This window comes from Ammospiza caudacuta, chromosome 18 (genome assembly GCF_027887145.1).
Source record: "Ammospiza caudacuta isolate bAmmCau1 chromosome 18, bAmmCau1.pri, whole genome shotgun sequence".
Lineage (NCBI taxonomy): Eukaryota > Metazoa > Chordata > Aves > Passeriformes > Passerellidae > Ammospiza > Ammospiza caudacuta.
In genome coordinates this window covers 13451875-13465441 of record NC_080610.1, presented here as the reverse complement: position 1 = coordinate 13465441, position 13567 = coordinate 13451875, and the positions used below count along the sequence as shown (strand labels likewise).

Sequence of the window (13567 nt, the reverse complement as noted above, 5' to 3'; positions counted from 1 at the left end):
GCCCAGTGAATGGTTTATGTGCTGTGAGAGCCATCACCAGATCCTGCCCAGGCTGCCTTGGGCTGATAACAGACCTTGCTTCTTGTGTCCTCTTCTCCTCACAGTCATCCTTTTATTCCCCCCTTCCTTACATAAAGTTATTGTCTTTATCCACAGTCCATAGGGGGTATTAAAGGTATTTGCAAAGTTCCTGCTTTAACTGTGGTATAGTAAATGCTGTATTGCCTGAATCCTTAACTAGTAATTCTGTTACAGTGCCTTGAGGTGGGGTACAATGGAATTTTTCTCTGTTGCAGTTTGATCTTTGACTGTATTCTCATGCAGTGGGAGTGTAAAAATGAGCCTGACATTGACAGAAGTGACAGGAGGATCTTGCCAGCAGACAGTTTTGGAGGTGCAAAAAGAAAGGGTCCTACCAAGACTATAATTCAGAATAAAGCAGGAGGAAAATGTACATTTCTGCTGTCTTTATTCTTAGAATCCAATGGTCTTTCTTCATCAGATTGTTACTGAGGGCTGAGGAAGTTGGATAATTGCCCTTTCTTGCTGCTAAATGAATTTGAGAGGATAAAACCTGTTGCTTTTGAGAGGATGCATCTCCAGTGTGTTGCTGACACTGGAGACTGTGGGCAGCAGCAGATCTGCCTATTCATTTGGAGCTTTTGTCACATCTCTTCCGTGGAGATGCTGTTGCATATGAAAGTCTGATTGATACTAAGGCAAAGGTCAGGAGAGTAATGGCTTTGATGGTATCCCCTGAAGCAAATCAAAATTCTTCTGAAAGATTCTGCTCAATTTGAAATCAAAGGTCTGGTAGCGCTCCAGGGATTCTTCTCTCTGCTATTATGCTTATAGCTATTACAAAAATTAATGTTTGCCTGTTATTGTTTGTTTTTGTTTTTTTTTCCTAAATAGGATGTGCCATAAGAATGGAAAATAACCACTTCTCTCTTTCCTCCCCCCTCCTTTCTGTCTGTTTCAGGGATCCTCGATGCATTTCCTTGCCATTATTTAAGGAGCCTTTACTAAAAGCTTTTGGATTGTGTTTGTGAGCAGCCAAGAGATTTTGGTATCCAAAATGCTCATAAAGGAATATCGCATTCCTCTCCCGATGAGCGTGGAAGAATATCGCATCGCCCAGCTCTACATGATCCAGGTCAGGACCCTCCTGTGCTCCTGCAGCCTCTGGGGGCTCTCTGGGGGACAATTCCTGCAGGATTGGAAGCTTTAAATTTGGGGTTTGCTGTTTGCTTTTAAAGGAGCAGTGGGGAAAGTAATACAAACATCAATTTCTGACTTGCTTCCTCTTCTGCTTAAATTGGAGAACCTCTGTCTGACCTGGCTGGGGAAACACAAACCTGTTCCTGTGGGACCACTCAGCCCAAGTGTGTGGGTTCCTACTGCAAGGGATCAAGCTGTGGGGCATGAACTTCCCAGCTGGGTGGTGGTTATTGGTAGTGCCAATTCCAGTTGCAAACCAAATTCTGTTCTTTTCTTGAGAAGCAACAGTCTAATATAAACTTGAGAGGGTAAAGCAGAGGCATAATTTGGAATTAAGGGAGAGGAAAAAAAAAGAGTAATATATCTCATATACTGTGCTTATATACCACAATGAAAGAGATACTAATCAGTTTAGGCATAAAATGTAGATAATTTTTAATAGGCTTCTGAATACTGATGGGAATTTTTGCAGAATTCCCTGTCTGCAGTAAAGCAGTTAATTAAAATGTTGGGGTTTTGTAACTGAAGTCCTCTGTGCCCATGTTCTCCCAGTGTTTGAAATCCAACCAGGAGCAGTTATAAAAGGAAATGAAACTGAAGTGTTATTTCATTGTGCCACACTTTAAATAAAATGTAATTTTCTTCATCCAGCAAAACACACATCTAATACTGAGTTTGCAGGAGAACTTTGCTTTCTGAAGCGGTGCTAGAAAAATCTGCTTTGGCTTAAAACCTAAAATAAGGGGAAAAAACAACCCACCCCAAATCAAAGCAAAAGTACAACTCCCCCACTTCTCTCCTGACCACCCACCTGTGCTCCTTAAGGATTCATGCACTTGGGCTTGACTGTTTAAAGAATACATGTGTATTTTGCAGTAATAATGGTCAAATTCAAATTTCTGACACAAATGTGTCATCTTTGTGTGTTTAACCTAAATCTTGGCTTAAACAGGTAAACATTTTTCTTAGGCGGTTTCATTTTTCTGTACCTTTTCCTGATGCTGTAGCTGCTTTGAATATTGGTGTAATTATTTTGTTAACAACTTTGTCTCCCTAATTTGTCTCAGGCTGCTTTGCCTGAAGAGCTGGTGGATGGCAGCAGAGTATTATCTGTGCAGAACTTGTCAGAGAGCAGCAGAGCGTAGGGGAGAGTGATCTGATTAGGAAGGAGGAGCCCACCTGATTAAACAGAGGATGACTCCTTAATTGGGGACTGTCTGTGGGGCCTCCTGGCAATTCTGGAGGACTTGGTCAGGGAGGTGGATTTGCTTTTTGACCTCAGAAGTTAAATTGCTGATTTTAACTTAATGCAGAGCACTGGGTTCTGCTTTGTTGCTTGACAGGGATTTTGGCCACATCTTAACATCAAAAGGACATGAGGAACCATAAGGGTTTCATGCAAGGGGAAGTACACCAGCTTGAGAAACTGCATCTCCAAATTGCCATCCAGCTCTGCTTTAATTTTCTACTGCATTGCCAGGCAGCAGAGTAAGGTTTCCTTGTAGCTCAGGTGTCAAGTCAGGTTTCAGATGTCCCTCCACTCTCCTGGAGCAGGGGGCTGAGCTGGAAACACTTCATGGAGCCCAGGGGCTGGGGGAGCTGCAGGAGTGCATGGCAAGCAGGGGACTTTGCTCTGTTACTTGTGTAAGTAACACAAGAGGAAAAGTTAGCTGTGCTTTTCCTTGAGAATACCAGTTTCAGCTCAAGTTTGAAATAAACAAAAAGCAGTAACAAAACAAATTCCACTTAGGGTAGAGTTCATAGTTTGGTAGCAATTTGCTTCAATCATTCCTGCAATTGGTGGAAAGATTCCTGCTGGCTTCAGTGTGAGCTTTTCCTAGACCAGCATATCAAATCTTCAGTTTGATTTAAAAGTGGAGGTTTTGTCTTTGAGACAGGCAGTGGAGAGCATGACTCTGTCCTTTTAGAGAATGAGAAAGTGCTTAATGTCTGCCCTTTTATTTTTCGTCTGGAACGCCTGAAGAGGCCACAGGACCAGTAAGTTCTGTGTGTTGAGCCCCCTTATGGGAACAAACTGAGATATCTGTGCAAAGCAGCAGTGGAGAGGCATTTCTGAGAAATCTGTGGCTGAAATGTGGAACAGAATGTTTTGAAGTAGTTCCTGGGAAGAGGAGCGATTCTTAAAGGCAAAAGGTTAATTTCTGTGACATTTGTCATGTACAGAATGGTGGCATTATTGCTAGCAGCACCAGGCAGCCTGGTCCTGTGAGGAGCAGTTCTCCAGCAGTGCAAAAGGAGATGCCACAATTGCTCCTCAAGGGTTTAGGGAGCCTCAAGCATGCACCTGAAGTTGATCACTCAGTTACCTTCAAGCTCATGAGTGAAAATTCCCGTTAAATTCCAAACCAGCTGGTACAAAGCTGCCTATTTTTTTAAAAATCTTTTTGCCTGGGTGTACATTTTCCTAGATTTCAGCATTGTCCAAATGGAAGTTTTCCAAAAGGCCCTTCTCCCCTGAGCCCTGTGGTGGAAGTGATGCCCCAAAGCCATGTAGGCAGGGATGTTCAGACTCAAGCTGCAGTACTGTCACCACTTTTCAAAGCCATTTCCATGTAGATTTTTGCTCTGCAGGGGAAGGATCAATCATCTGTTTTCATGAGAGAACAATCCCTTCTTATTCATACAAGTCTCCACAAAACTTTCCATCAGATTTGATGTAAGCAGCATCGTGCCCAAATAGCAAAGGATCCTTCCATTAAATGGGAACAGGCTGTACTCATATTTGCTGTGTTTACTGGATGGGAGAATTAAAATTGTGCAGTATATAATCCACATCTCTCTTGCTTCTCTGCGCCACTGGGCAGGCGAGACGTGCAATAAATCATTGTGTGCATGCCTGTGTTGCTCTGTAATTCCTCTTATAACTACAAGTTCTCCAGGCTGGTGTATAAAGCTGTGAAAACTGAGATGAGTGGCCTGCTGCTTTGCTTTTTAGTGTTGGGGTTTTTTTTTGGTTTTTTTTTTTTTTTTTTTTTTAATTTGAGGTGAGAGAGCAAAAAGTCTCCTAAGTTGCTTTCTGCTGGCTTCTGAAATACTATCTACAGTCAGTGGTTTCAGTACTTTAAGTAGCACTTAAATTCTTCCCTAAATAAGTTAATTTTACATTACAGCAAGGACTTAATGTACCCTCGACTTGCTTGAAGCCTAGCAGATCTGAATTGTTTTTCTCTATTAAATTTCAGACTTTCAATATCCTTCCGAGGGAAACCTCTCACACAGCATTGTCAGCCTCTCCAGGCTGGGAGCCCTTGCTCCATCCAGAGCAATTGGGTTTACCTTTTCCATAGGCACAAGACCTTTTTGCATCATTGCTGAGGTTTTGTCTCTTTTTAGGTCCAAATTAAAGCATACTCATTTTTGTATCTGCGCTAAGAACCAGCAATCTTCCTTCCTGGTTTTACTCTGGTGCATAAAACAGGCAAAATATTTCAAAACAATGAAATCACTCTTTATGCCTCTATTAATGTAACTTTTCCCTGAAATTTGTGTGCACATTTAAAAGCCAGTCCTGCTTTCAAGGGTGAGGGTTTCTCAATGAACTCAGCCTGGATCTGAGTTGTCCATGGGACTGGGAGAGGTTTGATCTGGGGAGCTGCAGGCTGATGTCCTCAAGTAAGCAGAGAGGAACTGGAGATGAGCACTGGAACAAGTTCTGTGGTACACAAACCATTTATGGGGGGAACAACTGTAACCATCTATAGGGATTTGTTTCTTCCTGCAGAAATTTTGAGCCAAGGACTCTGTCCTGGATGTCTTCTCAGTTCTGCACATCACATCTGAGGTGTGTGTGCTATTTCAGTCTCTGTGAGGTGAACCCTGTTGGGCACAGAGGGATCTGTGTTACACAGATCTTATTAAAGGGTCTCTTAGTTCTTCCCCTCCTGAATCCTGCATATTTTGGTCTCTTTCCTGGAACACCGGCATCTTTTCCTTCTGTGTTCAGGGAACCTTTCTGTCTGCACACCTCCTCCTCCTCACCCCAGCAACAATGCACACATTAACGTAAAGTCTCTGTTTCATAAAAGCTTGAAATCCGAGTCCTGGATGCATTTGTTGGGATGTTATTAGCCAAAGGTCAGTCCTTTTATCATCTTAATAATGTTCATTACTGTGCTTCCATATGCCATGAGATTCCGAGAGACCGCTGCCCTTCTGACCCTTGCATAAGACAAGAGAATTCCTCTTGTTATTAAAACTTATTTTTATATCAGCGTGCGCAGCTTTCTTGTCTCTTGTAAATAACTCTGGTCCTCATTTTGTCTACACAGATTTCTCTGGGTATTTGTGACCTTCCTCCAAAGATAGTGTGCTTTAAAAATATTCTTCTGCTGGACTTTGTGATTACCTTTTGAGGAGAAGACTTATTTTAAGATGCAGCGTCATCCTTTGGAGTTAATAGCGTTAATACTTTGTCATTCATCACTCTGAGGGTCCATGGCTGGGAAAGGCCTCTGGCCCTGTTTGAGGCACTACATGGGAGATAACCCATCTGCTCAACACTGCCTGCTGAACTCAGGCACAGTCCTGGGAATTGAGGGCTTCTCTCATGTTTTAACATGAGCCTCTCCTCTACCGTCCTCCAGGGCTTTGCATTTATTGCCTTCCCTGAAAAATCAAAGCCTGTTCCAAGCATCTGCAGTGTGCTGTACTCTCCTGTCCTGACTGCTGATGGAGTATTCTGAGTCACTTTGCTCCTTTCTGGAGAATCATGGTTTGTCCATCATCTCAGTTTCCAGACACCTGCACTGTCCTATTTTCCCCTTCATTTCCATGTAGCTCTCAGGAAGCACCTTTGAGAGCAGACTGAAAGCTCTGCTTGGTGCTGGTGGCAATTCTTGAGGCCCTGTTGTGACACCCAGGTGCAAAAGTCGTGTCCCTTAAGCCCTCAGCTCTGCTTGGCAGTTGCCAGCAGGCTCAGCAGATGGTGAAGGATTGATTGAGTGGGGGAAAGCAAACTAACCCTTCATCTCTGGACACTGAAAACTGGAGGGCTGATTATTTTTGTTCTGCATGCAGATGCCTTGGCCATCTGCACAGACAGACATTTGTGCTTCAGTTTTAAAGCAGGTGATGCTGCTGACAGCTCCAGAGACCCTGGAAGGCTCACAAGTCTAAAAGCAAAGCCTGGTTTGAAGCTTTGCCCCTGATTTCTGTGCTGCACTGTTAAAACCTGTGGCTTCTGTGTGCTCTCTTCTTCCTCTGGTTTTCATAACCTGTTCTTTGTGACCATGAGGATTTGCAGCCTTCTGGAGGAGGAGAGTAAGGCACTTGCAGATGTTTGGTTTTGATGACAAGGGTGGTACCACACTTGAGGTCTCATTTGCACAGGTTATCATTTTGGGAAAATATACAGAAGAAACAAACACATTTTCTACATCTACTTTTTTCTTGTTTTGTAGTCATTATCCTTGAATTCTTACATTGTCTGGGATTCCATATCATGTTCCAAAAAAGATTGATTTTAGGGTAGTGAACTTGATGTTGCCTTGACAGTTAATGTGCTCTCTTTCTCTTAACAAAGGTGAATGAAGCTGAACAAAATTTTAAACTTCAGATTTGCACTGATTTTAATACAGGACACAGCACTGCCAGTCCTACTAAAATTGTTGGCTGTCAAAAACCCTTTTTCCTTCTGTATTTTTTTTATTCTTATGAAAGAAGGACAAAAATATTGACTGGGATTAGGTTCTCCCTTTTTCAAATACCTGAAGGCAAGTAATGAATTAAGTATAAGGAAGACTATGGGGATTTCTTTAAGCCAGTCCTGTGGTATTTTAGCACACAGCCCATTGTTAGTGAACAATTGCATTGGGTTCCTAAATTATAAGGGATGTAGTCAGAGGATTAGACTTGATCCAGAGAAGCCCAAGTTGAAATTTTGTCTCTGACTCACAGTATAGTAATGGGCAACTTGCTTTGCCTCCCTTTAAACCAGGGACAGTAATTCTCACAGACAGTGTCTGTGGAATAGCTAATGCAGTGAAAAATCAGTTTAAAGACATGGAAGGAAATACTTGGAGTAGATAAAATACTGAGCTGGAAGTGTAGTAGACATTTTGAAAGATGAGGCATGTGGGGTAAACAAGTTTGAGGTATCTCCATAATAAAGTGATCCCTAATTCATGTGCCTGTGGCACATCCAGCCCTGACTCTAAAGGACTGTGACAGGGCATCTTTGTAAGGCACAGTGATTAATGAGTGGCCATGAGAAAGGTTCTCTTAATGCTGTAAATTTTTTATGACCCTACACGATTGATTGTCCCCAAAATATCCTGTTTTTGTACAAGCAGCTTCATTAATATCTAGCCCTGATTCTAAATAATGCAGTGCCTACAACACTTGTACAAAGTGAGGCTGTGTGTGTTTCTGCTCTAGCCTGGTGCTGACAGCCCAGCCTGCCTGCAGCTTTTAGGGCTTTTTTACAAAAAATGTGAGTTCCATTACAAGCAAAGCAGCCAGGAGTGCTGGTGCAGATGCAGTGCAGGTAATGTGAGAGGTCCCTTCCTCAGGGCCTCCTGTATACCCAGCTTTGCTTGTGCAGCTCTACATGTGCCTGTCTCTGACACAAAGACCCTTCTTGGTCTCCTCCTGTGCTGGATGTCCCCTTGGAGGCAGCATTGAGGGTGGTTACAGGCCTGTCTGCTTGTCCAAATTCTTGTTTGGTAAACTTGAGGGAAGATTCCCCCAATAAAATCCGTGCCACAGGCAGGAGTGGTCAGGTGGCACCTCCCTGCAGAGCTGGGAAGGACCCAAAAGGGAAGAACCCTTTTGGAAGTTGCAGCTGATCAGTGCTGGATTGGGAAAACAGAGGGTAACTACTTAATAGTTACTATCAGAGGGTAACTACTTTATGGTTCCTATCAGAATTATGTGCAGCTGGTGAGGTATCAGTGTTTGGGGACAGGGCAGTGTCTGGCTGGAATGAAGCACTGCATATTACCCAGCCCATTGATCAAACCTGCAAAGGGGTGTTTAAAACAGCTGCTCTGTTGCCTTTATTAATGAAGCCATTGATGAGGAACAGATTCTTTCCCCTCTCCCCAGGGTTTCAGGTCATTCCCCTGCATTGGGAGCAGTGAGGCTCATAGTGCTATTGTAAAGCCTCGTGTTCTGATCGTTATCTTGTTGACTCAAACTAACCTTCCTTCCAGAAATAAGTATTGACATGGCCCTTCATGGGGTTTTATTTTGTTTTTTTTTTAACAGAACTAATTGGATTACAGTAATTGTCACGCGTGAAGGATGCATGGCGGAGCACAAAGGGCACAGGGGAGGCTCAGTGTGGGCTCCATGGTTACTGGTGACATCACTGCTTTGCTGCTCCCAGCCAGGATTCAGTGCAGCTGGAGCTGGAGTGAGGATGGCCCCAACTGGGGGATTGCTGATGCAGCCCCTCCCGTTGCCATGGAAACAGAGGATGCAGTTTGGAGTTGCCTGCATGCATAACCTGGTGCTCATGGTGTAAACAAAAGCAGGGTCCTGTGGTGCCCACAGCTTCTGGAAGGGCAGGAATGGTGTGATGGGCAGAGTGGGGAATCCTGTTGTGGTTTGACTTGTTTTCCCATTGACTTTACTGTGCATGATGAGACAAAGTGAGTCTTACTTTGAGGGACAAGAGCAAAGCTCACAAGTCCCTTGCTGTCCTGAGCAGTTTTGTGGTTGAGGGTTTGCCAGTCCAACTTGATGTAATTGTTTCTGATTGGACATTACAAAGTGCAGGCTCAAAAGTTCTGTTAAAACCATCCCTGGGATAACAGGGTCCCCATTGCTAAAGGTAAGCCCCTATCTACCTTTAAGATTGACTTTCTAATATAACCATTAAGATTGTTCTCAACTCCTGCAAAACAGTAGAGGAGCTTCCCTGTTTGAAGACTCTTTTGCTGTATTTTGATTAAGGTTCCTTCCTCCAGCAAAGAGCACTGTCACAAAATGGTTAGGGTGCTGAAATGGGGATTCAGAGATGTGGGTACTGGATGTAGCCCTGCCAGCAGCTCTGTCTTCAGGTTCCTTTCTCTTTCTTCAAAATGGTGCTCTCTTGTTGGTTCCATGATCTTTAATGTGAGGGTACTCAGCTGTTCTGACTGGGGAACAAAAGCCTCTGCCAGCTGAAGTTGTGTGTGCTGTTGTACTTCAGCACTCTCCTGCTTAAGTAACAGTAGGGGTAATTTTTATTTTTAATTTAGTTCCTTTAACTTTCTGTTTGCTTTTAGAACATTGTGCACTGACAAAATTATGTTGGTTTTGATGTGACAAGAAATTCTGAATTTTGGCTTCTCTAAGAGTGGAATAGCTCCATCTTTTTTGCTCTGTTCTTTCATTTTGAACAAAGCTCTTTGCTCAGGTATTGCTCTGGTTATGGTGATATGATTTTAATTGAGTGTTTCAGGTCTTTGACACACACATACAGAAAAGAAAAGAACAAGTTGTAAAGTATGAAACTATGGTACTTTTAAGATAAGCTGGCATTTTGTTTTCATAGGTAGGTGTTGGTTACCTGCAGTAAATAGTGACCATGAATGGGGCCTGGGCTATCAGATATCTGCATCAGCAGGCAGAAGGTTGCTGGTGGTGAAAGCAGATTGCTGGTAATGAATTAGCTGTCAGCTGAAATGCTGGTGAAGGAGTGGTTAACAGAAGCCAGAGCTGAGTCATTCCGCAGCACAGGCGCTGAGGCACAGCGGGTACACCCTGAGCAGGCACTCCCTGCCTGGCCATGGTACCAGTGCAGCATCCTGGGCTGGGAAAACCCTTCAGAATAAACCCAGCATTCCCTCCAGGACCTTTTGGTGTTTCCCAGTGTGTCCATCATTTGCTTTCTGTTTTTTGGTGCTGTTTAATTCTGGCAGCTATGGCTGGAATGTGCTGTTGTATTTTGTTTGTGGTGTTTGACTGCTGATACTGCCACAATAGCCCAAATTACATGGCTGAGACTAACAGACTGCTTTTCTCATAACCTCTCCCAGCTTTTCTGTTAAAGTTTGCAACTTGCAAGGTCCCAGCCACAGTGTCACTGGTACCTCCTCAGTACCTGGTGCCTGCAGGTTGGGGTGAGGATGGCTGCTGCTGGACCATAGTAAGGAAGCCTCTTGATGGTGGGAGGACACCACTTTGGAAAATCAATTGTAGGAATGAAATATCCCTCAGCCTAAATAATGTTCAGCTGGAGATAGTTGGGAATATTTTTCCCTTAGCATATGGAAGAGATTTGGAGCAAAGAGTTTATTCCTCTCCCCCAGCCTAAGTTTTGTTTATACCTTGGGTGCCTTTACACTTCCTTTCTAAAACTGAACAAAACAGGTCTGGTTGGTGAAAACAGGTCTTAAGAGCTCTCCAGTGATGGCAGGAGTTATCTTGCTGAGCAGCTTCAGGCATTTTTGTGGTCTGATGGATTGTGTGAGGCACTTCATGCTTTCTCTGGTTCCCAAAGGAAGGGTCTGTTTCTGGGGACTTAATTGGTGTTTGTGGTAGCCTTAGCATCCAAAACAATAAAAAAATAGTAATTGGTCATAGAGAATGTTTTCTCAGCCTCCCTTGCCACAACAATATGAGCAAGTATGTTAGCAGGGTCCTCTGGGGATATTTGCTGTCATGTTCTTGTTCTGTGGTTACAGAGATGTCTTTGCAGCCCTTGTTAACCGAAACCATCAGGCAGCTGGAAACTTCTCATATCCCTATCTAGGTCTTAGTGGGCTAAAAAAATCCTGAGAGTTCAGTGTTATTTTAATGCATTCTCCCAGAAGAGTTTTGTCCAGACTATCAAAATACCCCCTTTTCCAAATGGGAGCTGGAGGAAAAAAACACCTCCCAAAAAATCTTGTGGTTATTGTTTCCAGACAATGATTTGTGTCTTCCTTACCCATGGATGATAGGTCTGTCAAGCATGGTGCTGTCAGTCTTCATAATTGGAGTAATCTCAAACAGAACTCTCGTGGGTCCTGTGGCGCTGTGTGACTGCCCTGCTGAGGGGAAGTAAGAACATCAGGAAGCTGAAGCATCCCAGCCTTTTGTGAGCACTGTCTCACTTATTTAGATTGAGAGGTACTGCAAACCATAATCAGTGGTAAACAAGGTGAGAGTGTAGCTATAATCTGTTTTGGAAAGCTAGAACATGCCTGGATCACCCATTATCACCATGCAGCCTACCCTGTCCTGACTGTTCTCTGCAGGAGCGTTGCAGTGCTCAGAGCAGTTACAACAAAAACAGGCAACTTCAGGAGGAGCTGAACCAGCTGAGCTGTTGGCAGTGCTGCTGTTGGCTTTGCAGAGATTCTCTGCTTGTAGACCTGAGCCTGTGAGCAGCCTGGGCTGGATTCCAGGGCAGGAGCACAAGGAGGATTCTGGATTAGATTAATATTCTTCCTGGTGTTCTGAGTTGGTTGATGGGGCTGTTTTTCTTCTAATTCCTCAAAAGCAAAACATTACAAGGCAACCCTAATTTACACAGCCTGACTTGTGTATTTCTCCAGCTGATCCAATAAACCACATCCTTAACTGATCCAGCAGTGTGCACTCCTGTTCTGGGAATGCTGTTCCTTCAGCTCTGCTGAGACTCCTTGGGCTGTGAAGGTTTCTGTGGCCATCAACCATCTTTCCTTTATGGAGCTGTGTCCCACTAGAAAAACAAACACATTGCATTGAGTCACCTGGTTCTGTTCACCTGGGCCAGGTCATTTGCTGGACTAAGGCTTTGCAAGGTGTGCTCTGGTTGGGAGACACATTTCTGACTGGGAAAGGAGACAGAAGATCTGAGAACTGATGAACCTGCCTGTGGAAGGCTCTGTTTACAGCTGTTTGTCTGCTGTTGAGAGCAGATGATAAATGGGTTAGGCTGGCCCAGTGGTTAAGTGATATTCATGGGAATTATTCATCTGTGATTGTTGTGCTGAGGTCATGTGCTGTGTCCCATGCTATGCTGCTGTGCCAAGAGATTTATTTTAATAGAAGCCTTTAAGTAACTGGCATTCTTGCTAATCATGGTGCATCTGCTTCTCTGGGTTCCCTGTTATGAGTAATTTAATGCTATTACTTTAGCTAGAAGGGATCTGTGTCACCATCTGTCCTGAAAAGCTATTGATGGGGCTGTGGGGAACATGGAGTGTCATCAGCAGGAGAGAGGGACTTGGAAAGGGATGCCTGGATTTCCTCTTGTAATACAATATAAGATGGCTTACTGTGCTTGTGGGTTAGATAACCTGCACAGAGAGGCTGTCAGCTACTCTTTGATTTTGTTGGGACCATTCCTGTGGCAGTAGTGAGTAGCAATGACACAGGCAATCTCCTAATAAAGTCTCTACTTCTCTCTGAGGCTGAAACCTCTGAGACTGACCCTCAAGTGCCTGCACATCAGCACCTCCAGCAGATATTCCTTGGAGAGGTCCTGCCACACACTTCTCAAGCCAAATGTTTTCTTAATTGAGGGTTATTTTTAATTGTTGTTTACAGACCATTTCCTTGTGAGAAGCCCTCTCCAGGCTGTGGCTCAGGCACAGTGGGCATGAAGGGGCTGCAGAGCAAATTGCTCTTCACTCCCACAAGTGCTTCACTTTCACAGCACCACTTGTGCCCAGAGTACCATCCTGGTCTCTCAAGTGCATGTGGCTAAAGTCTTTATTTTTATTATATGAGAAACATAATTTCTCTTTGTCTTTCTGACTGGTCAGTAACTGTTCACCATCTCTGACTCTTGGCCCTTCCTTCCTTCTCTGCAGCTCGTTGTCTTCTCAACAAGCCAGCTGCTAAGTGTGAGAGCCTGGAGGGCTGGGAAGCAGCTTTGTGTGGGTTTATCCTGGGGAGTTTCTCTTTGATCATACTATCCTTCCCAGCAGTGTGGTGTGTTATGAGTATAAATTTGGCCTGACTCAAAAGTCCTGGCTCTAAAGATAGTTTGGGATATAATCTTGGGATTTTTTTTTTTCCTGTCAGCAGAGCTACAGCTCTTATTTCACATTCATCTGAGAAAATGGTCTCGCTGTCCTCGTCATATCTTACGTAGATAAGTGACAAGTAGGAGGGATGTGAAGGGCCAGAATTTGCTGAGGGTTTGTAACTGGGTGACAAAGGCTGTGGGCTGGAGTTGGTCCTCTGGAAAGGCTGGAGGAGGAAGCACACCCTGCTCCCAGAATAGGGTTTGCAGTCTGCTGCAGCTGCACAGAAGTGAATAAAATCACCACAATTCAGAAGTGGGATGTGAACTGACTTTCACAGAGAGTCTCAGTGAACTTGGTTTTTCCTTCCTTCCTTCCTTCTCTCTCACTGAGTTGTGACAATGACACTGTGGCACCCTTGCTTCTCCCACCATCAGAGTTCCAGGTTGTGTGGAGAAGCT

General features: G+C 43.9%; 1 protein-coding gene across 1 annotated transcript in view; it reads left to right on the top strand.

Moving 5' to 3' along the window:
- PITPNM2 (phosphatidylinositol transfer protein membrane associated 2) overlaps window positions 1–13567 on the top strand; it is a 109575-nt gene that overhangs the window by 45253 nt on the left and 50755 nt on the right. Inside the window, exon 2 of the mRNA XM_058816429.1 lies at window positions 983–1156. Coding sequence (XP_058672412.1) covers window positions 1079–1156 — 78 coding nt within the window. The 5' untranslated portion in view covers window positions 983–1078. The remainder of the gene's footprint in view (window positions 1–982; window positions 1157–13567) is intronic.